Source organism: Perca fluviatilis, chromosome 11 (assembly GCF_010015445.1).
Source record: "Perca fluviatilis chromosome 11, GENO_Pfluv_1.0, whole genome shotgun sequence".
NCBI lineage: Eukaryota > Metazoa > Chordata > Actinopteri > Perciformes > Percidae > Perca > Perca fluviatilis.
Window position 1 is genome coordinate 30,354,463 of NC_053122.1, and position 21,459 is coordinate 30,375,921.

Genomic DNA, 21,459 nt, shown 5'->3' on the forward strand with positions numbered 1-21,459 from the left:
GGGTAATCAACAAAGGCAGGAAACCACAGCAAGTAAAACTAGAAAAGACAGAAAACCAGACTATCAAAATACAACAGGAAACGGAACATAAACAGGGACATTCTCAACAGGGAACACAACAGAATATACACAGACCACAATACACAGCACAGGATTAATTTACAAGACAGGGAACAGAAAAATACAGAGGAAAAATACAAAAACAAGAAACCTACAGAAATCTACACACAGGCAACAGAAATAGAACAAAATGCAAAGTAAAATACCAAAATCATAACACTTTCATTCTATTGGGTGTGTGTCTTTATAAGTAGATTTGGTCTTTTTATATATATATATATATATATATATATATATATATATATATATATATATATATATATATATATATATATATATATATATGTTCCTTGGTAGCAGATTTCTTCCAGTTTTGTCTATTGAACTTTTGCTTTTTGCTGTTAATACAAACTCATCATAATCAGTTAAAAATTAAAAGTCCTTTGGGATTTCAATGGAAAAAATCCTACTCTAATTATAGCTTGGAAGATGTGTTACAGTCAAGTGCTGAACTGTAGTTGGCTATTTTGTATTTGGAGAAATATAGTACAAAAAAAATTATTTGCTAACCTTTTGTTATTTTTCTTTCAGTGAGGTGTATGTGGCAGTGCAAACAGTGTGCCGCCAGAGAGAGTATGAGGTACACATTACTTAAACATTATAAACTAAATCATCATTATGGGAGAGGCCAACGATATCAATGCATATATGTAACATGCACATTCAGGACGTGGACTGGACTCCACACCCATGTCTATAAAGCTCATTCATTGCAACCTACACAGACTGCTTTGAATTCAGTAACATTTAAATGTGAGGTATGGAAATGTAGTGACCTCTCTAATGAAAGAGATCTTTTTGTTCACATTTGAGTAGTTGTGAGACAGTTGGTTGTGTATTTCTTGGATGCTCTTTCAAGACAAATACTTACAGTACATTTTACACACACAAAAAGAGGAAGCATCATCCACACACACACTGAAAGATTTTAAAACCAGTGTAGTGAAGTTTGTGAACCGCGTCCAAGTATCGGAAGCCTCTGATAGTGTGGGGGCTGGCTGATGTGTCATTTGATGAAGTTGAGGCTGAGACAGTGACAGAAAATGATAGCGAAGCTGTTAAAAAATCTGCCATAAGTAATTGAGCGGAAAATAGCAGCAATATTGTTAAAATTAGAACATATATTTCATATTCCAGCAAAAGGATTAGATGAGTTATTGGAGGAGCTGTATGTTTTATGTTCAGCTAGTGTACCTGTCAAAGTGTGCAATTGCAGACATTTTTAAAAGGCATAACCTCAATATTGGTCAGGCAGTTGTCGAAGAACTTGCCAATTCTGTGTGTGTTTCTCACCCTGTCACTATTTGCAAAGTGACATTGCAGCTGCTATTAAGCAAAGATTACCAGATGAGAACAATGTCCACATTACAAACTGTGTTTAATTCAATGGTATGAATTACAACAAGGGAATGGTTCTTCACAATTATTTGGTCTGCCTGAAAACAGAAATTCTGCAGATTTGTATTTTGCAAGGTCAGATACATTTTATTTCGAAAAAGTTCTCCAGTTGGTATAGAGAGCATTTTACAGTGTTTGAACTGGACACATCACATGTGAAAGAGGTGGCTCTGATTGAGCATGGGGAACTACTTGCAGGGTTCGTACACCTTTTCCAAGGTCAAATTCAAGCACTTTCAAGGTCCATTTTAACGTTTTTTCCAGCACCTTACCTCACGCAAAATATATACCAATACATAGTCAAAATTATTAGTTAGTGTTTTTGTCACATAAAAAAAATAATGCTATAAACAGCCAAAATTGTGTTTCGTAATAGCATAAGGATCAGATATTTAAGCAAAAAAAGGGCTAAAAATATGAAGACATAGGATTTGAACAGAAATATTTTACAGGCCTTGGTTTTGGGACACATTCTTCAAGGTTTGAACAAAATCTGAGACAGTGCAACAACAAGCTGTACTTCCATTTTAACCCAGAAGACTGATAAATAGCAGATAAATAGCCTATATTAATTAAAAAAAAATATATATTTAAAAAAACATTTATCTACTGGAATAGAGTGGTGTAAATATTGCATAAGGCCATCCTCAACCTTACAGTAGGCTACTTGTATAACACTCCATCTGACATGATTTCTGTTCAGCAATCAACGATTGTTGTTATGCACAGGGCTAGTTACTGTGATGCAACTTTGGCTATGTTCATTCCATATTCGACAAATGAATGTGCCATAATGGACATACAATACTTACATTTTATTATCACACAAAGTAATCTGTCACTTAGCCTGCGAATTCCTAGCTATAAGTTAGCCTACTAGCATCAACAAATAGGCGCTAACTGGCACTAACGTGTACAGCAGGCTACTTCATTTGGCTTACTTGAAACTTACTTCATGTGACTCAAGAGCGCGGACTCGCAGACTTTACAAGAGGAAACTCGTAGGGTTTGTCCCCGTTTAATCCATAATTTGTATTTTTCATCTTCCAGCCAACGTTCATTGAAACGACAACCTGCCGGCAGCGATATTACGAATCCCACTATGGCCATGCCAAGACCCGCCCTTCAATAGCATTTATTGGCCAGGTGGCAAGGTAACGTAACCCCATTTGTACAGGTCCTATCCCCTGACCAATCTGCTATCCTAACCTTAACCTCTCGAGGTGAAATGCCTTACCCCAACCACTTACCCCAAGCTGCTTCATAGGGCTGGTCTTGGCATGGTGGCAGATCACAGTCACACATGCACAAGCGAGCAGGTTTAATTTTAGGCTCTCCAACATTTTATTTCTCCATTTATAAACGACCTATTCCGTCAGATAGGGATTTGTTGTGAAAGAAATACAGTTACAATTTCAACCATTTTCAAGCATTTTATCCAAAATTCAAGCACTTTTCAAACCTTAAACGCAACATCAAAATTCAAGCATTTCCAAGGATTTCAAGCACCCGTACGAACCCTGTACTTGATGACTACCCGTTAGCTGCCTATTCAGTGGGAGGCCTGCGTCTGGTTTCTTTGAAGAGACACACTAACTTGCATGGAAAATGGGAGTAATAAGGAAGTTTGAAGTATTTTCCCACACACCCATCACGCATAAACTCAGTTATCTAAATGTTTTGTTGTAGTGATTTCCTAATGTGATTTTTTTAATTCTTGGTATGGTTGGTGTTTTAATGGTGTAAAGTTGTTTTACAGTTCTAAAATCTTGTGTTGGGGTTTGTATACTACTGGGTTAGGTTTTCCTTTCGAGAAAGATGTTAGTCTCTCTCTTGCTGAGGGAGTGACATAGGAAAATTAGCTTAAAGCCTATTCTGGTACTATTAAGGACCTGTGTATTGTACCTGTCAAATAGATTAACATTACATGGCACAGCTTGTCATAAAAGTGACTTTTTATTGTTGCATATTTAACCTTTTTTTATGGTGTGTTCAGGTTTCTACAATGAGCCATCCTATGAGTCTGATGATCATTTTGGGTGAAGATGATGCCAGAAAGCTAATCCTGCCAGCAGGGATACAAGGCTCCATGGAAAAATTGTACCAGACTATAAAGACTCGTTTTGGATTAGAGCAAGATTTTCGTCTTCCTAGATTCAAGATTTTGATTTTGGAAAGTTCATAAAGCTATCTGTGATCTCTGAAATTGATGACAAAGCGACTTTAAAAGGTGGTCTACTTGCAAAGTTCTTCAGAAGATGACTCAATGATGCGTCAACCTCTAGCAGTCCAGAGCCTTACTGATTCCTCACCAGTCTCCTCGGTTGACACGGATAATACAGGGCCTGCTTCATCATCGGGGTCATCGCCATCTACACGGCTGTGCATGTGGCCAAGTGTCTTCACAGTCCCTCCATTCAACTATGAGTCTGAACTGCAACTGGAAACGGCCAATGCTGAATGCAATGCAAGTGTAACTTATTTGAGGAACGTATTATTCACCAAAGCTGAAATCTCACATTCTGGAAGGACTGTCTAAAGAAATTCTTAAATTCAAAGCCTATCCAACTGACAATGATCTTAATGACGTTGCGGAAACACTTGTAAAAAAGCACCCTTGTCTGAGGGAGCAAGGATCTTTCAATGGCTGTTATGGCTGGAAGATTAGCCTTACATACAAAATGGCCAACTTCCGGTCCAAACGGAGAGGCCTAGGATACCCTGAAGTGACGATAAATTCACTAAAGAACAAGAACCAAGACAAGCGTTTGGCAGTGTCGAATGTGAAAAAAACCATACGGGCAGAAGTCAATTACTGTCGGCAGCATCCAAAAGGAGAAACCACTGAGAGTCTGGAGACAGACAGAGTCGCACTGCTTTCAGAAATCAAGAAGAGGAACAACGAGCATATCGTGAAGTTGAAAATAGAAAAGACTATCATACAGGAGGCAAGAAATCCTTAAAGGAAAACCTTTGATTGCAGACTTCAAAAGCAGATGGCCAGCTCTGTTCACTGCGAGAGAGGTGATTGTCCCGTTTGTGCTTAGGTTTTTTTTAATCGGTTGTTGTTGTGATGTTCTGACAGGGTTAGTGACATGTGCATTAATGATTTCCAGGGAGGTCCATTGCATATCAACTTTACCTCTACTTTCTACATTCTGTGCTGCTCTCGACCAATACTCTCCACGCCTGACGGAGATATTTCGATGCAAAGGTGGCGCATCAAAATCGGTGGAGCAGCAGGATTCTGTCCCTAATTCGTGCTCGGCCTTTGCAAACTGGAATAGTGCTGAGCGCTGTCTATTACGGGTAATACACTGTAAGATAGATATGCAGCACTGGTGTCTGACCTGTAATTTTAGCACCTGTAAATGACCCCAATACAAAGTATTGTCAAATCTGTAAAGTTATAATTTTTATAGTGCTTTTATTTTGTGTTGTACTGTAAGTTAGTAAAGATGCTAAGCGTGTCGTTAACAGTAAATTGAGCTCTGAGATGTAATGGGAGAGGAGAGGAAAGGCGTCAACAGGGAAGTAATAAAAAGCTTAAGCTTAAGTTTAGCTCTTACATTGGTCTGTGAACCTCATTAGGACTGGAAAAACAAAAATGTCATCAGCCCTGGCTTTTCTTTTCAACTGGAATGCTACAGTGCCAGTTAGTTCTCCTGTCAATCATACACTGCAGCAGTTTCCGGAGCACGATTTATTTATTGTTTTACTATGTAACGATTATGCAAAAAAAATAAAGTAAAATTACAGATTTTAAAACTTAGGTAGTTTTAGGTACAAGTACAGAAAAACTACTCAATTACGGCATGACTAAATGTAATTTGTTACTTTCTACCTCTGGTGTGCAGCTGCTATTATATTACATCAGCTAATATCTTAAAGTAAAGGATAAAAATCACATGGTAAACCTTTTGGGTAGGAATCAAAAAGCATCATAGGTTGCCTTCTAAAAATGCCCTCAAAAATAAAGAATATTGCCTGATGGAGTTTCCTTTTTTTCCCCTGGGACGACACAATTCATACGAGACGAGCATATGTCCTCAAGTCCTTGTGCGTCTACTTGAACGAAGACCACAAGAAACTTGTAAAGGATTACATTGTTGCTGACAGCCAGAACAAAGGAAATGGGTGGTACTTATAGAGTAGGCCATGATTAGTAGTGAGTGAAGTCAGGTGAGTTTGGACCATGATTGGGAATAAATGAAGTCAGGTGAGAATGGTTGAGTCCCTGCCATGAGAGTGGGCCAGTGAATAGTATGGCTCCATTCTACAGCCACCCCCAAATCCTATAGGATTTGCATCTGAATTGTGAGGACAGAGAGCCCTCACATGCTGCCTCATGTTGCTGCCTCATGTTACTGACAGCCGGAACAAAGGAAATGGGTGGTACTTATAGAGTAGGCCATGATTAGTGGTGAGTGAAGTCAGGTGAGTTTGTACCATGATTGGGAATGAAGGAAGTCAGGTGAGACTGGTTGAGTCCCCTGCCATGAGAGTGTGCCAGTGAATAGTATGGCTCTATTCTTCAAATATGGTGAGTTACGTATGTTTGGCAAAGAAGCTGTAAACCAGTTGGAAAGAGCACATATTTACTTGCTTGTAGGGATGTAACAATGCATCGTGAATCAGTTTTGAAGAATCAGGCTTGACTCTTAACGTTAGTTAACATACAGCAGGTAACCTAACTTGCTTAAACACGGTTAAATGCTGACAGCTAAATGGTAGTGGTGGGCAGATCGAGGCTTCGTGAAACAATGAAACAGTTGAAGCAAATGTGTCATATTGTGTCGAGGCTTCGAAACAATCTGACACCCGTCTCAACGATGACACCTAGTGGTCACTGGCAGGTGGTGATCTGAAACAACCTTGATAACGAGCCATTAAAAAAATAAAAAATGTATTATTGTATTGTATTATTTTTCTAATATGTGAAGCTTGTAAGGCTTGCAGACTCCTCACTGTGCATAATGCTATTTTGGTCATAAAAAATGAATATTAATAAAAGAAATCAAGCCACAATGTCTCACTTTTTATAGATTTTCATTCAAAAAAATTTATTTCTTTCTCTGCTGTGGAAGGACTTAGCCTACGTTTGTGTTTTTCATAAATATTCTCCAGCCTTTGAAAAGATCCTCTCACAAGGGACACTTGTTGCTGGCATGCAAAGATATTTTTAGCAAGGACATACAAATGAGGAAAGATTACTGCTCTCTCTTTCCAGTAAGTTAGGGGATCAGGAGTTCTGGGCAAAAACGACGAGTGGAGGTATTTTTTCACTTCCAATGTGGCATCAGCTGTAGCATTATGTATAATCTGGGTTTTACAGATACGATCATTAAAACGTTCCCATAAACTGTCCTGTCCTATCTATCTATCTATCTATCTATCTATCTATCTATCTATCTATCTATCTATCTATCTATCACTGTATGTAGGTCTATACTCTGTCTGTCTCACTCTATCAGTCAATGTGTAAATTTAAATGTAAGCCTAAATATAACTAAACAACTCGCACTTTGAATGTCACTATATCACCAAATATCCGCTATCTCAAAATCAAACTCATCTCACAAAAACCCACGAGGTCAAGGTGCGTTGACTTCACTTTTATACTGATGTGCGATGTGTGTTCCCGACCCTGTCAATCAAACGCTGATTTGGCGGACCATGCCACCTGTTGAAACACTAGTGAAACACTCCGGTGTTTCATTTAGCCGTAGTCACGTGACATCAGTGTTTTGAATCGCGCTTCGGATCAGTGTTTCGAAACATCTGCGCTTCGGGATCTTGGCAAAGCTTCGGAACGTCAGTTTCACTTCAGCCATCCCTACTAAATGGTCTTTCATGTGGCTGTATTTTACTGGAAAGGATTCCAACAACTGGACGTATAACAGTCTGCAGCTAAAGAGAGAGAGGAGACTTGCTGCGCTTTGAGACACCGTTGCTAGAGTTGGATAAGGCTACGGTGTTGCATTTGAGTCCTGCTCCGTAAGCTTGTGTTGTGTTCAATATTATTATTCATACCATGGTCTGGATGAATCCTTGATTCTGATTGGCTGCAGGGTGTCTATAAAAAAGTGATGTAGGACACCTGCTAAAGGAGTTCTGGTGAAACTGACTGTTTACTGTTCTAAATTAATGCGCTACATTAAATCAAAAAGGAAATGTGGATCTGTTATTTCCAACTCATCCTCTGAACACCACGGGATGGCGCTAACACACAAGCTGCAAGAAGTAAGTTACACTTCCCCTCTGGACTGACTTTGTTTCACAGAGAATAACGTTAACTCACATCCTGATCACTGTTGAGGTTGCTCGCTACTTCAGGCTGCGCCACTGCAGCTGACAGTAACATTACACATCGCAAATTGTTTGTAAAAGTCGTTATATTGTTTTGGGGCCCATGACATGGCTAGATAGCTAGCTTGTCTTGTTGTTCAAAATACTGTCAAATTATTTTTACTGATTGCCAACTGTACACAATGTTATTGACTTTGGATCTTGCTAGCATAGCGTTAGCTTTCTGGCTCGTAGCTAAACTAAAGGGTTCTATCAGCTGAGCGGACTATAAATATCTCCGGTTGCTAAGGGTGGCAAGTCGTATTTAAGGTCCTTCCTAATTCCTGGGGGAGTGAACGTTTGCATTGCATAAGAACCTGATGGATGGGAATGATTGTTCCAGGTATTAGTCAAACCGTCAGGCGTAACCAGGGAAATAGAGTTATTGTTTGGATAAACTTTAGATTTCGATTGTAAAACAAATTAAAATATAAACTAATGTTTAGACTTGGTATAAATGATTTATAATATTCGTAAGTGTGTTTTATTAGTGTGTATGTAAGTTTGGGCTGACCATTTTAATCTTATGTGCAGAGCTGAAATGACATCATAGCTTCAAGCACACATAAAACATTTTTACCTATTACATCCCACAGAACAGAGACCGTGCTTCCATGGAGCAAACTGTGATGGGAGTGTAAGTCATACTGAAGGAGGGTGCGGAGCCTGAAGATAACCCAGAGAACATCGGTGTCCTGATCGAAGGTGTGGAGGTCCTCACTGAGTTAGGAAACATTGGGGACGCCTGTGCTTTGTTATTTGGACCTACACTCACCTTAAAGATTATTAGGAACACCCTACTAATACCGTGTTTGACCCCCTTTCGCCTTCAGAACTGCCTTAATTCTTCATGGGATTGATTCAACAAGGTGCTGGATGCATTCTCTAGAAATGTTGACCCATATTGATAGGAGAGCATCTTCCAGTTGATGGAGATTTGTGGGATGCACATCCAGGGCACGAAGCTCCCGTTCAACCACATCCCAAAGATGTTCTATTTGGTTGAGATCTTGTGACTGTGGGGGCCATTTTAGTACAGTGAACTCATTGTCATGTTCAAGAAACCATTTTGAAATGATTCGAGCTTTGTGACATGGTGCATTAGCCTACTGGAAGTAGCCATCGGAGGATGGGTACATGGTGGTCATAAAGGGATGGACATGGTCAGAAACAATGCTTAGGTAGGCTGTGGCATTTAAACAATGCCCAATTGGTACTAAGGGGCCTAAAGTGTGCCAAGAAAACACCCCCCACACCATTACACCACCACCACCAGCCTGCCCAGTGGTAACAAGCCATGATGGATCCATGTTCTCATTCTTTTTACGCCAAATTCTGACTCTACCATCTGAATGTCTCAACAGAAATCGAGACTCATCAGACCAGGCAACATTTGTCCAGTCTTCAACTGTCCAATTTTGGTGAGCTCGTGTAAATTGTAGCCTAAGTTTTCTATTTTTAGTGGAGATGAGTGGTACCCGGTGGGGTCTTCTGCTGATGTAGCTCATCCGACTCAAGGTTGTAACGAGTGAAAGTCAAAGTTGATCTTCTGTCAGCTGGAATCAGTCGGCCCATTCTCCTCTGACCTCCAGCATCAACAAGGCATTTTCACCCCCCAGGACTGCAGCATACTGGATGTTTTTCCTTTTTCAGACCATTCTTTGTAAACCCTAGAAATGGTTGTGCGTGAAAATCCCAGTAAGTGAGCAGAGTGTGAAATACTCAGACCAGCCCGTCTGGCACCAACAACCACGCCACGCTCACAGTTGCTTAGATCACCTTTCTTTCCCATTCTGACATTCATTTTGGAGTTCAGGAGATTGTCTAGACCTGGACCACACCCCTAAATGCATTGAAGCAGCTGCCAAGTGATTGGTTGATTAGATAATTGCATGAACGAGCAATCTTACAGGTGTCATGCAAGTCGATGCATACCCTTCTCATCTCCGTGCGTGCTGTAACACTGTCTGACGGCTTCAGCATTAGCTTAGCCTAGCACAGATCCTGCAGATGACTGGTTCCAGTAATCCTACTGCTCCCAATTGTGACAAAATAACGCCAACATGTTCCTATTTACATGTTGTGATTTGTAGAGTCACAGCGTGTACAAAAAACAACGTAACATGAGACACAGCAGTCTTCTAACCGTAAACAAACCGGGAACTATATTCTCAGACAGGCTTGCTGCGAGCATATCACTCCGCCCAAGTACTATGTTCTTTCGCCTGAGAATATAGTTCCGGTTTATCTGTATGTTACTTTTGTACACGCGATATAACTCTCGTAATAAACATTGAATAAACATGTGGCATGTTAATATTGTCACTAACTATGAGCAGTAGGATTACTGGAACCATTCACCTGCCTGTTCTGTGATGGCCTGATGCCGCTGGAGCCGTCAGACAGCCTTAAAGCACGCACGGAGATGAGAAGGGTATGTATCGACTTGTCTTACTCTGGGGGTTACGGTGAATAAGCTAAATTCCCAATAAGTCGGCGTGTTCCTTTTTAAAACATCTTTTAACAGGTCTGAGATATTTCTACTTATGTGAAAAAACACGTTTGTACTTTTCCAGAAGAAGCTGGTAAGTTAAGAGATGTTTTCCGATACAATTTTTTTTTTTTCTTGCCGATTCCAATACCCAAACTTGCGTATTGGCCAATACAAAGTACCAATCCCATACCAGTGTGTTAAAAATGCTTACATTTTATGTTTTAACAGCTGTACTGTCCCTGTATGGATGTGGTAGTATTACTATCATTGTTGTATGTGGCTCAAGTTAAACTTTTTGTGATCATACACAAACAATGAATGCCATAGAACTTTCTTTTTATCTAGTTTGACAGTGAGTGTAACAGATGAAACTACTTTAAAGTAGATTTTCTATCTTGGCTAAATTATGTATTGGATCGGTGCATAAACTCCGGTACTTGCCGATACCAGCGTTTTAGGCACTATTCTACGGTGGCCGGGAAGTGCAATGCAACATTACAAAGAATGAAACACTTTTACAAAGCTCGAGACAAATTTACATTTTGGAAAACAAAATAACATTTTAGAAAACAAATTTACATTTTCGAAAACAAATTTACATTTTAAAAAACAAATTAACAAGATGCAAAACACTTTTACCAGTCCCGAAACAAATTTACAAATGACAGATTCTTCACGGAAAGGGAATGTACCACATACCGGAAGTGATGAGGTGTTGTTGGTGAGCGCAGTCAATTTGTGTTGTTGTGAGTGAGTATATGGCGTGAATGAAGTTTATGGTGACTTTACGTGTGGTCGGTGTTTGGAGTTTTATATGCGCCGGACCTGTCGCGAACACAGGAACGGGTATCGACAGGGCGCCGGATCGAAGCTACAGCAGGGGGCAGCTGAGTCCGTCTGCAGCTGCACGACCTGGAGCTCACTGCCCATTCCTGGAAGCCAAAACCGACACCACGCGCCTGGAGACCCAGGCCGTATTGCTGGGCCCGCTGGGGGAAGGGAAGCCCGGGAGAATCAGATCCAGGACTGAACGGGCCGGACTGTCACAGCCTGCTGAAGTTTAAATCACAGGTTTCCTAAAGGGGAGTCTGGCGGGACTCGGACTGTGAACGACGAAACACGACTTAAAGTCTCGTTAAATAAATAAATACATGCAGAAATAAATGAATCATTAGTGGGGGAGTGAGCCTGGACATTTCAGTCTGTTTAAACTTCACTTTGAAGCAGAACCTCTTAGTTCAGAAGGGTGAAGTTTCCGTTTGTACTCATATCTGTGAACTGATTATAATAAATATTCTTTGTATTAACACATTAATTAGTCTCTTTGTCTTTTTGTTTAAAAAAACTAGAACATCGCATGACATTTTGACGATTTATAGTGATTTTATTTCCGTTAGACCTTTGCCTACATTGACGCTGATGCATTAAGGACGGCCCATAGACAGTATATAAGGCAGTGCCTCCCCTGTTCCAAGATGGCGGCTCTATTGACGCATTCGATCCATAACTGCCGTAGTCAAGGCGACATGTATACAAAACCTCATCACTTCCGGTATGTGGTACATTCCCTTTCCGTGAAGAATCTGTCATTTGTAAATTTGTTTCGGGACTGGTAAAAGTGTTTTGCATCTTGTTAATTTGTTTTCGAAAATGTAAATTTGTTTTCGAAAATGTTATTTTGTTTTCCAAAATGTAAATTTGTTTTCTAAAATGTAAATTTGTTTTCGAAAATGTAAATTTGTTTTCGAAAATGTAAATTTGTTTTCTAAAATGTTATTTTGTTTTCCAAAATGTAAATTTGTTTTCTAAAATGTAAATTTGTTTTCTAAAATGTTATTTTGTTTTCCAAAATGTAAATTTGTTTTCTAAAATGTTATTTTGTTTTCCAAAATGTAAATTTGTTTTCCAAAATGTAAAAGTGTTTCATTCTTTGTAATGTTGCATTGCACTTCCCGGCCACCGTACTATTCTGATACTATTCCGATACCTATGTTATCTGGTAAATTATTCCCAGTTAGTCAGTAGCCAATTGCTACAATTGGCTACGTGTGTAATGCAGGCAAATGTTTTATAAAGCCCAATGTTGCATAAATAAAAATGTAAAATGAATTTGCATGTTGTCATTTTGGAGATATATATATATATATATATATATATATATATATATATATATATATATATATATATATATATAATCCATTCTTGTCCTAGGAATGAAAACAACACTAATTTAACCAACTAGATAGACATCAGGTCATTCAACAACACTGACATCACTATAACTGACAAACCTTATATGAGTTGATCTGTCAAGGTGGAATTTTGTTCTACTGAAGTATTTGACCAATGTAGAATACACTCAAATTGATTTAACTAAATGAACTAAGAACAAACATAAATTCAACAAGATGCAAAGGAGTTGAATGCAAATACTAAAATTGTTAACCAATACATGTATGCTGTGTTCAGATAACATGATGAAGGCTGGTTGACTTAACTTGGTTTGTTTAGATGGAATATAGGTGACATGATTAACACACCCGGGATAGTAAGTCCTGAAATGTTACACAAAAGCAAAGGTAAAATTTAAGCAAAACTGAAAATGAATACCATATGAAAAAAACTAGAGCAATGTGTAAAAAAAAAAACATGGACAAATGTACACAAGCACCAAGGGACAAGTGGTGAGTGCATTACCCACTTTGTCACAGAGGTACATGGTTGATCTGATCCACCTTGACTGCAGCATCTCTGCAGTTTCTATCTGTCCTTAAAAGCGGTTTGTATTTGTGTAAGTTTTACCTGAAGAGAGTTTGTGTTTTCTTTGTGGTCTGCTTAATCCCTCAACATCAGAGTCTTCTTTACCCAGAAAACCCACAGCTTCATTATTCACCTGCAGACGGGAAGAGGGAAGTATACGTGAAGGTAAAGACAAGAATAACCATAGATCACATGTGTCAAACTCACGGCCTTGGGGCCAAATCCGGCCTCTCGCTAATTCTGAGCCGGCCCGCATATCAATCTTGGTTCACAATATATTTTGGCCCACTTAGTTGTGCGCCAAGCCAAAAACATGGGAAACTATTTTTCAACTTGCAATTACGCGACACTCAAAGCATAATTTGGCAAATTTGCCGACTTTGAGACATATTTCGGCTGTGAAAGAGCTTGTGAGTCAGCTGGGTGGTAGCCTACTGAGAAAATGTAATCATTGTTTTGTTTGATTTGCTAAATTCTAGGATGGCTTTGGAACTTTTTTGCTGACTTTTTTCAGGGCTTTATGTGGACCAAACTGTAAGGGAAAAGACCACATGAGCAATAATTGAGTCAAAGATATTTGACTTTTTCAATGAAATAAAAGCATGTCAATAAACTCTACATGTCTGGCCCTTGATGCAATTCTCTTTTTCCACTGTGGCCCTTAGTGCAATTGAGTTTGACACCCCTGCAGATAGGTAGGGGCTAGAGGGGGGAGTTCAGAGTCCTGATGGTTAGAGGGAAAAAAAAACAGTTTGAACCGTTTAGGGTTAGTGGACAGTGACCTGTAGCGCCTCCACCGAGGGAAGAAGCTGGACGAGGATGTGTGTGTGTGGGGGGGGGGGGGCAGAGATAAATGCACCCCTTTACGCTGTGAGTATAAGGGATTCATATAGGGGATTCTGAGGGGAGTGGTTTACCTATGATTTTAGATGCTTTGTTAACATCTGATTTTTGTAGTTTTTTTGTAGCTGAGTAAAACAGAGCAGGAAGGTATTGCTTGATCTGGTATTTGATCAGCAGCAATTCTGCCCGCTGAGCCCCGTTAATCAGCACAAGTAAGGAGTGAATTTTAAAGATTATTTTAGGCCTTTATTTTTATAGTACAGCTGAAGACATGAAAGGGGAGAGAGAGGGGTAATGACATGCAGCAAAGGGCCGCAGGTCAGAGTCAAACCCGCAACCTGCATTAAGGAGTAAACCTCTATATATGGGAGAGCGCTCTACCAGGTGAGCTACTCAGGCACCCAGAAGATGAGTGAATTTTAAATACTAAAAGTTGCTGAAAGGAGAGAGCTATGAGTGCTTGAGTGAACCAGTGTATTTTTAAATGTAAAGCAGGTAATTAGCTGCTGCAATGAAGAATATGACAAAATCATCTGCGTCGAGCTACTGAAGCAAGAAGCTGTCAGCAACACAACACAGAAGCATCGCCAACAGCAAATGACGCAATACGCTTATTGCTTCACGTCAGCCAAGCAAGAGCCAAGCTGGTGTAGCCAGTTATATTGGTGTCTAATTATGTGTTGAATGTACCTATCCTGTCAGACTGGAGATCAGATCGCCTATTGGCCTATAATGGTTGTGTAATTTGCATTCTTTGTACAGAAATATCCTGGGATGTAAAGTGGGTGGTGTACAGTGAAAATAACCAGGGGGAGAGAACACAGCCCTGAGGAGCTACTGTAATGAGGGCAAGAGGGTGTGAGGTTAGGTTTTTAATAGGGCTGGGCAAGTTAACGCGTTATCGCTTTAACTCATTCATTAATTAACGCCGACAATTATTTTATCGCGCATTAATGCTGTTTATTATTTCTTTTATTATTCTAAAAGTCTGTTGAAGAATACACAAGTTGTATGAAAAGGAGAGGACCGCAGAAGCGACAACTTTACAACGGGTTACTTTCACTGGGGACTACTGGACATCACTAGGTAACCATAATTACCTCTGAGTTACAGTGCATTATATTGATGAACAGTGGGCGCTGCATTCACATGCTGTGACTGTAATGGAAACAGAGGAGAGACATTATGCTGAAACGTTTGTGTTTCACCTCATTCTAACAGGGACATTTGGTACTGAACATAGACCGCTTATGCTACTCCTTGATAAAAGAAAAAAAAATGTTTCTGCTGTTATCTCAGAAATTGCCTGTTTTAATGTTATGATTGTGGCTCAGGATTTTGTGGGCAGTTTTATTTTATATATAACAAACAGGATAACATTAATGCCCTGGCAGTGGCAATAAGCTTTCATTTTGTATTTGCTTTGATTACATTGTTTAAGTTGAGATTTACACTAAACATATTATTTAGTTGCTACTGTTAAACAAAATGCTGATAAGTGTTTGCAGAACAAATGTTATGGCACTTTCATTCATATGGCAGAACAAAATTGCGCTATACACTACTTTTGAATTCATTATTGGATTTAGCGTATAACAATGCGATTAATCGCGATTAATCAGGGAAATCATGTGATTAAAACTTGTAATCGTTGCCCAGCCCTAGTTATTTAATTTATTTATTTCTTTTTTAAGGCCTTTATTTTCACAGGACAGATGAAGACATGAAAGGGGGGAGAGAGAGGGGGAATGACATGCAGCAAAGCGCCGCAGGTCGGAGTCGAACCCACGGCCGAACCTCTATATATGTGCGCCTGCTCTACCAACTGAGCTAACCCGGCCACACGCCCAGCCCTAGTTTTTAACCTTTACCCCGTGTTGTCTGTTCCACAGAAGGCTCTGTATCCAGTGGCATATGGATGGGTCAATGTTCATATCCAAGAGTGTGGTAAAGATTTTGAGTCAATTGATGGAATTATAGGCAGAACTGACGTGTATAAACAGGATGCATGTGTAGGTGAATATGTTGCAAAACATAGGGGCCAACTGAGCTGCACCATGGCTTAGCTGAGCAGGACATTTGCTAGTTAGCTTAATGACAAAAAAGTGTCATAATTTACCATAAGACCCTTAATAACAATCCTAAACATTCATAGTATTTACGTTCATGACAGGTGTCTTGTCATGGTTATGACAGTGTCATGTTAGTCGTATGCACACCCTTTCAAATAAAGTGTAGAGATTTTTCAAACCTTGCATACAACCTATTTGATTTATCTGGGAGGTAAGGGTCATTATCTGGTTGGGAGTTGTGGCATGTTTTGTAATGCGTCATGTTGATTTTTCATTATTAATCTGGTATTACTGGGTGAGAATTGTTGCCATTGTCGTTGCCGTAAACCCTGGTTAAGGTTGGATGGTTAATGTTGGGCAATGACCTCGAATTACAGCGAGGTTAAAGTTACTTTTGTCTTAAAGGTCCTATGACATGCTGTTTTTGGATGCTTTAATATAGGCCTTAGTGGTCCCTTAATACTGTATCTAAAGTCTCTTTCCCGAAATTCAGCCTTGGTGCCGAATTACAGCCACTAGAGCCAGTCCCACAATGAGCTTTCCTTAGTATGTGCCATTTATGCATCTGTAGCTTTAAATGCTATTGAGGAGGAGAGAGAGGAAGCAAGGTGGAGGGTGGGGGTGTGGCCTTGACCAACTGCCACTTTGCTTGTTTGCAAGCCATGATGTCTCTCTCTTTCTCATGGGCAGGCCAAATTCTCTGGGCGGGCAAAGCAGAGAAAGGGGAGGTAAACTTGCTCCTTATGACCTCATAAGGAGCAAGATTCCAGATCGGCCCATCTGACCGGCAATTTCAACTGGATGCGAAACGTCTGCGGAACGTCTCTGGAACGTCTGCGGAATGTCTCCGGAACGTCGACGGAGTCATAGGTTTCCATTAAAGTCAATGTGTGTATTTCCACAGACTGCGGAACATCTGCGTCCCTACTCCGTCCCAGTTCCGTCAGTCCGCAGCCCTCCAGAGCAGATACGCAGAGCTTCTATTTTTGACGGACGACTGAGAGCTCTGCAGCAATTTCTCAAAGGCAGAGCAGGATACCCAGGGCTTGGTTTACACCTATCACCATTTCTAGCCACTGGGGAAGCATAGGCAGGCTGGGGGAACTCCTATTAATGTTAAAAAACCTCATAAAGTGACATTTTTAACACTGTATTGAGCATGCACACGTGAATACCATTTAAATAATTAATAGCCAAAACTCAAATTCAGCATACCTCCGATGTAGTTTTGACAAGTCCTAATAATAATATTATTAACAATAATAATAAATAGAGTAGCTGGAATATGGATAACATACATCTCTGAGATTGAAGGTGATTTCCAAGTTGGACCAGAAATATTCACAAAATTCAGGATACATGCCCAGAACCTGCAGACAGAAATACCAGGAAATCAGTACTGTGTGTGTAAAAATGAATAGCATAAATAAAAAAAACTGATATTAGAGAAAAAGACTGATGTTTCAGTTAACTTTGATTATTTGATTACACATGATACCTCCAGCATATCCTCTCTGTGTATCTTGTGCAGATCACAGTAGGTCAGAGCTCTGACATCAGCTCTGGATTGTCCTGGCGGAGCGTACTGATTGATGGGCTCTCCGAAGATATCATTCTTCCCTGGAGGAGAAAAAAAACATAGTCAGGATATGAGCATAGGGATCTTTGTGTATTTCACATGAATGACTCTACGTGGGTCTTCCCTGGACAGCTTTATGGAGCCACTAACATATACCTGAGCTTCATGCATGCACCTACCCAGTATAGCTACCACCACGTCTCCTTTGAGGATCTCAATGGATCCTCTGGAGATGAAGTACAGAGCTGATATCAAGTCTCCAGCATGCACTAGGGTGTCACCAGGAGGAGCGTGGGTGGTCTTACACCTCATAGCTAGCGCCCTCAGACAGCCCTTAGTGGATCCTAGACACCAGAACAAATACAATGTGTTAGTCCAAAACCAGGCTTCTTGATCTTTTCTCTAACCAGGTTTAGCATATATTTGACCAGTGGTGGAAGAAGTACTCTGAGCGGTTACTTATGTAACATTGCAATACCTCAGTGTAAATGTACTCTGTTACAAGGCAAATCTTACTTTACTTAAGTAAAAGTACACAAGTATTAGCATCAAAATATAAAAGATCTAAAATTAAAACTACTCATTATGCAGAATGGTACATTTCAGAATATGGTACTGGATTAGGATTATTGATGCAGTAATGTGTAAGCATCACTAATGTTGCAGTAGGTAAAGGTGGGGCTAATTGTAACCATTTTATATACTCACGTACCCCTTCATCAATTCACAATGTATGGTTTTCTAAATATATAACACTTCATTATATAAAAGTGGATATTGTTGTACTTGTTGAACTGTCAATAATTAGATTGCTAAATGTTTCAACCATATATCAATTACTTTTAGCTGATTATTTGAACTTTTTAGTAACAAGTAACCGTTGTTGGGAATCACTGGCTTAATCTACAGTATTAGGTAGTAGTATTTGGCATGAGATTTGTTTGGGCTCCGTGAGAGCGAGACAAAGTCTGACGCCAAAGTGCAAAAATTGCAAAGATTTCCTTTAAGTATATTCCAGAATCATTGTTGTCTAGGAGCTGCAAAGGTAATATAAACTGTATTCTCTAAGTTAATGGCTAAACAGAATTTTTATGGAGGATAAGTATTGTGGAAGCTGATATTAAACACACTGCAGGGTCAAATTGCAATTTGTGTGGAGGGAACAACAGGTCGGTTTCCTTTAATGTCTCAAAAATTGTTTACTTCTGATTTGGTTTAAATGTTTAAGTTTTAACCATACTTAAATTTACTTTGCTGTGTTAAAGGACGTAAGTGCAACTAACAAAAATGAGTTACTGTACGTTATTTAACATAATAAGGGTATACATTATTGAGAGAGACAGATGAGTGAGGCATTGCGTTGTAGCTGGTGGAGATGAAGCAAATTCTAGCTACTCTGTTAACTACTTTAAGTTGCATAAAATTGAATTAAGTAAAAAAAACTTAAAATTGTATTAAGTACAGTACTGGAGTAAATGTGCTTACTTTGCACTACTCTGTGTGATACCTAATTGTGTGCATAAAAGATCCCCTTCATGTGTAATGTAAAATAATATTACCTTTAAAAGCCTTAAAGTTTTGCAGCAGTGACCTGTTTAGGTGGAGACAAATATCTGCCTGGAGACACTCTGGGAAACCTTTTAAAACCTGGTGGAGAAGTAGGGATGGAGGACACAAAGAGAGGACACCCTTGGATTAATACCTTAATTATTAGAATCAGAAAAGGATTTATTGTACGTAAGTAACACAAGGAATTTGCCTTGGTGGTTGGTGCATACATAAACAAACATTAAACATCAATATGAAATAAACAAACAATAAATACAGAAACAAATATGTACAATATCACTGTTTAACATTAAGAAAGAGTCTGTATGGATTAGTGCTAAATGTGCAAAAATGTTGAGGGATGTGCAAAAGTTCAGGATATATAGAATGTTAGAGCACAACCAAGCTCTGTTGTAAAACCTAAACAAAATGAGAGTGAGCAGTCCCAGGGTTGGTTATGCCGTGACATTATAAATACGTATGAATGGCATTGTTACATGACATTGTTATATTTAGCTGACCAATGTACTTGTGCAATGTGTCTGTTGCTGTAATGTACAAGCTCCATTTTTTTTTTATTGAGCTGCTGTTTAGTTACCCATTCCAAGTGTTGAATGGGACACTACATTGTGTTAGTATTACCAAGTAATGTTACATTCAGGTCAATATTCCAATCTGTTGTTGTTTGATGGGCTTGGGTATTATGCTTTCAGCATATTTTTTTAGCATTCAGTATCTTTGAAGTTATTCTGGAGAATATTCGAGACAGTATTTGGGTGCGTTCCGATCACCTAGCAGTTCCCTGCGAAGTGGACTGCACAGGGTATTCAGCCATGTTAACTAAGATTCCAAACCGCAGGGAGCAAACATGCTCAGTTCAAAAGGGAACTGGCAACTGTGTAGGGAAGAACTTAGTCTATATCCACAATGTTCCACTTCCAGGATTGCTCTGTTGCTGTTGGAAATTTCAATCTTTTCAGCCGAATGTCCGTTACCTTCCATTTGTTTGGAATTTTAAACTCTGGTCGATTTATGAGGACTATGGTTAACTGCTCCTCCACCATAGAGGAAGTGATATCTGGGTTGGTGACTTTGCAGGTTGTTCCGAATGGAGGAATTTTGTTAAGAGAAGTTCCCTTAACCGACATTCCATGAACAGGGAGTAGGGAGTACTTTTATGTACTCTGTGGAACGTATTGCAACATTTATCATTGTTTTGGATTGTCGCAATGATAAACATTTGCATAAAGAAAGCATATTTGTCCGCATCTTTTTTGATAAATTCAATTCAATTATAAATATCCCCCCTTTAAAGTACATATAGAACTGAAAAAAAATGTGCGATTCATTTGTTAAAGCTATAGTGCGTAGGTTCTGTCTCCCCCATGAGGAATTCTAAGTAATGACAACAAAACTGTTGGCGCGTCCCCATGATACAAGCCTTACATGACCGCGCCCCCCGCCCCCATTGCAGTTGCTAGTAGCCAAGGAGGACATGGAGGATTAAAAAAACATGATGGACTCTTCAGAAGAGGTCATTATCTTCACTTGAGTTTCTGCGCGGGAAAGTCACCGGACAACATAATCTTTTGAACATAGCCATACTGAGAAATCCAGAGAGAGTTGGGTGGAGCTGATAGTCTTAATTACCTTTGTATCAACTCATTTGGCAATGGTTTGAATGTAATGGACGTTTATTAATCTCAAACAGTGTGCCCTGATATTTGCTGCAGTGACAGTGTTCGAATGATTCAGGTTTTTGTTGCTTACTTTTTGTACAATCAACCTGCTACTGGGCTCCTGCATTTGGGTCCTCTTTTTGAATTTGCAAACCATGACAGTATTACTGTCAACCACAGCCATCTTAACGTGAGTGCTTTGACCATTTGGAGGCTGTCTTCCTGACTATGGTCTCTTCTTTGGTTTTAGCCAGAATCCGCAAAGTTGCAGATGCTTCCACTTTTCTGACTGTTACTTCGCTACTATAGATACTAAATGTAAAGGAATGACCCAAAAAGATATAACAGCGTAAATGTAATAAATAATACATAGATTAGAAAGTATTTTAAGGCATGCGCCCAGTGCACATTGAGCATGGATGGTTTTTATTGGGTTTTAACACATTTTATGTGACTTATTGACAGGATATGGCAATAAAGTGATGTCAGGAGAAAGGCAGCTTGCTCAGCCGATACATAACCCTAAAGCGTGCAAGCAGGAGGGCCATGTATGTACTGTAGTGTGTGTACAGCAGAGCTGCAGGTCATTCAGGTAGCCTGGATGCGGAAATGAGTGTG

General features: G+C 39.5%; 1 protein-coding gene across 3 annotated transcripts in view; it reads right to left on the bottom strand.

Annotated features, from left to right (window-relative positions):
- The window catches only part of LOC120568974 (potassium voltage-gated channel subfamily H member 6-like), a 118,701-nt gene that overhangs the window by 34,511 nt on the left and 62,731 nt on the right, over positions 1-21,459 (bottom strand). For 2 of the 3 annotated variants that reach the window (XM_039816749.1, XM_039816748.1), the window contains exons 14-18: positions 19,174-19,261; positions 17,794-17,958; positions 17,534-17,655; positions 17,334-17,405; positions 13,163-13,253 (exon numbers count right to left, since the gene is read on the bottom strand). In XM_039816749.1, coding sequence (XP_039672683.1) covers positions 13,163-13,253; positions 17,334-17,405; positions 17,534-17,655; positions 17,794-17,958; positions 19,174-19,261 — 538 coding nt within the window. Of the gene's footprint in view, positions 1-411; positions 1,146-13,162; positions 13,254-17,333; positions 17,406-17,533; positions 17,656-17,793; positions 17,959-19,173; positions 19,262-21,459 lie in introns of those variants that run through there. The other variant, XM_039816750.1, reaches the window with a different exon arrangement.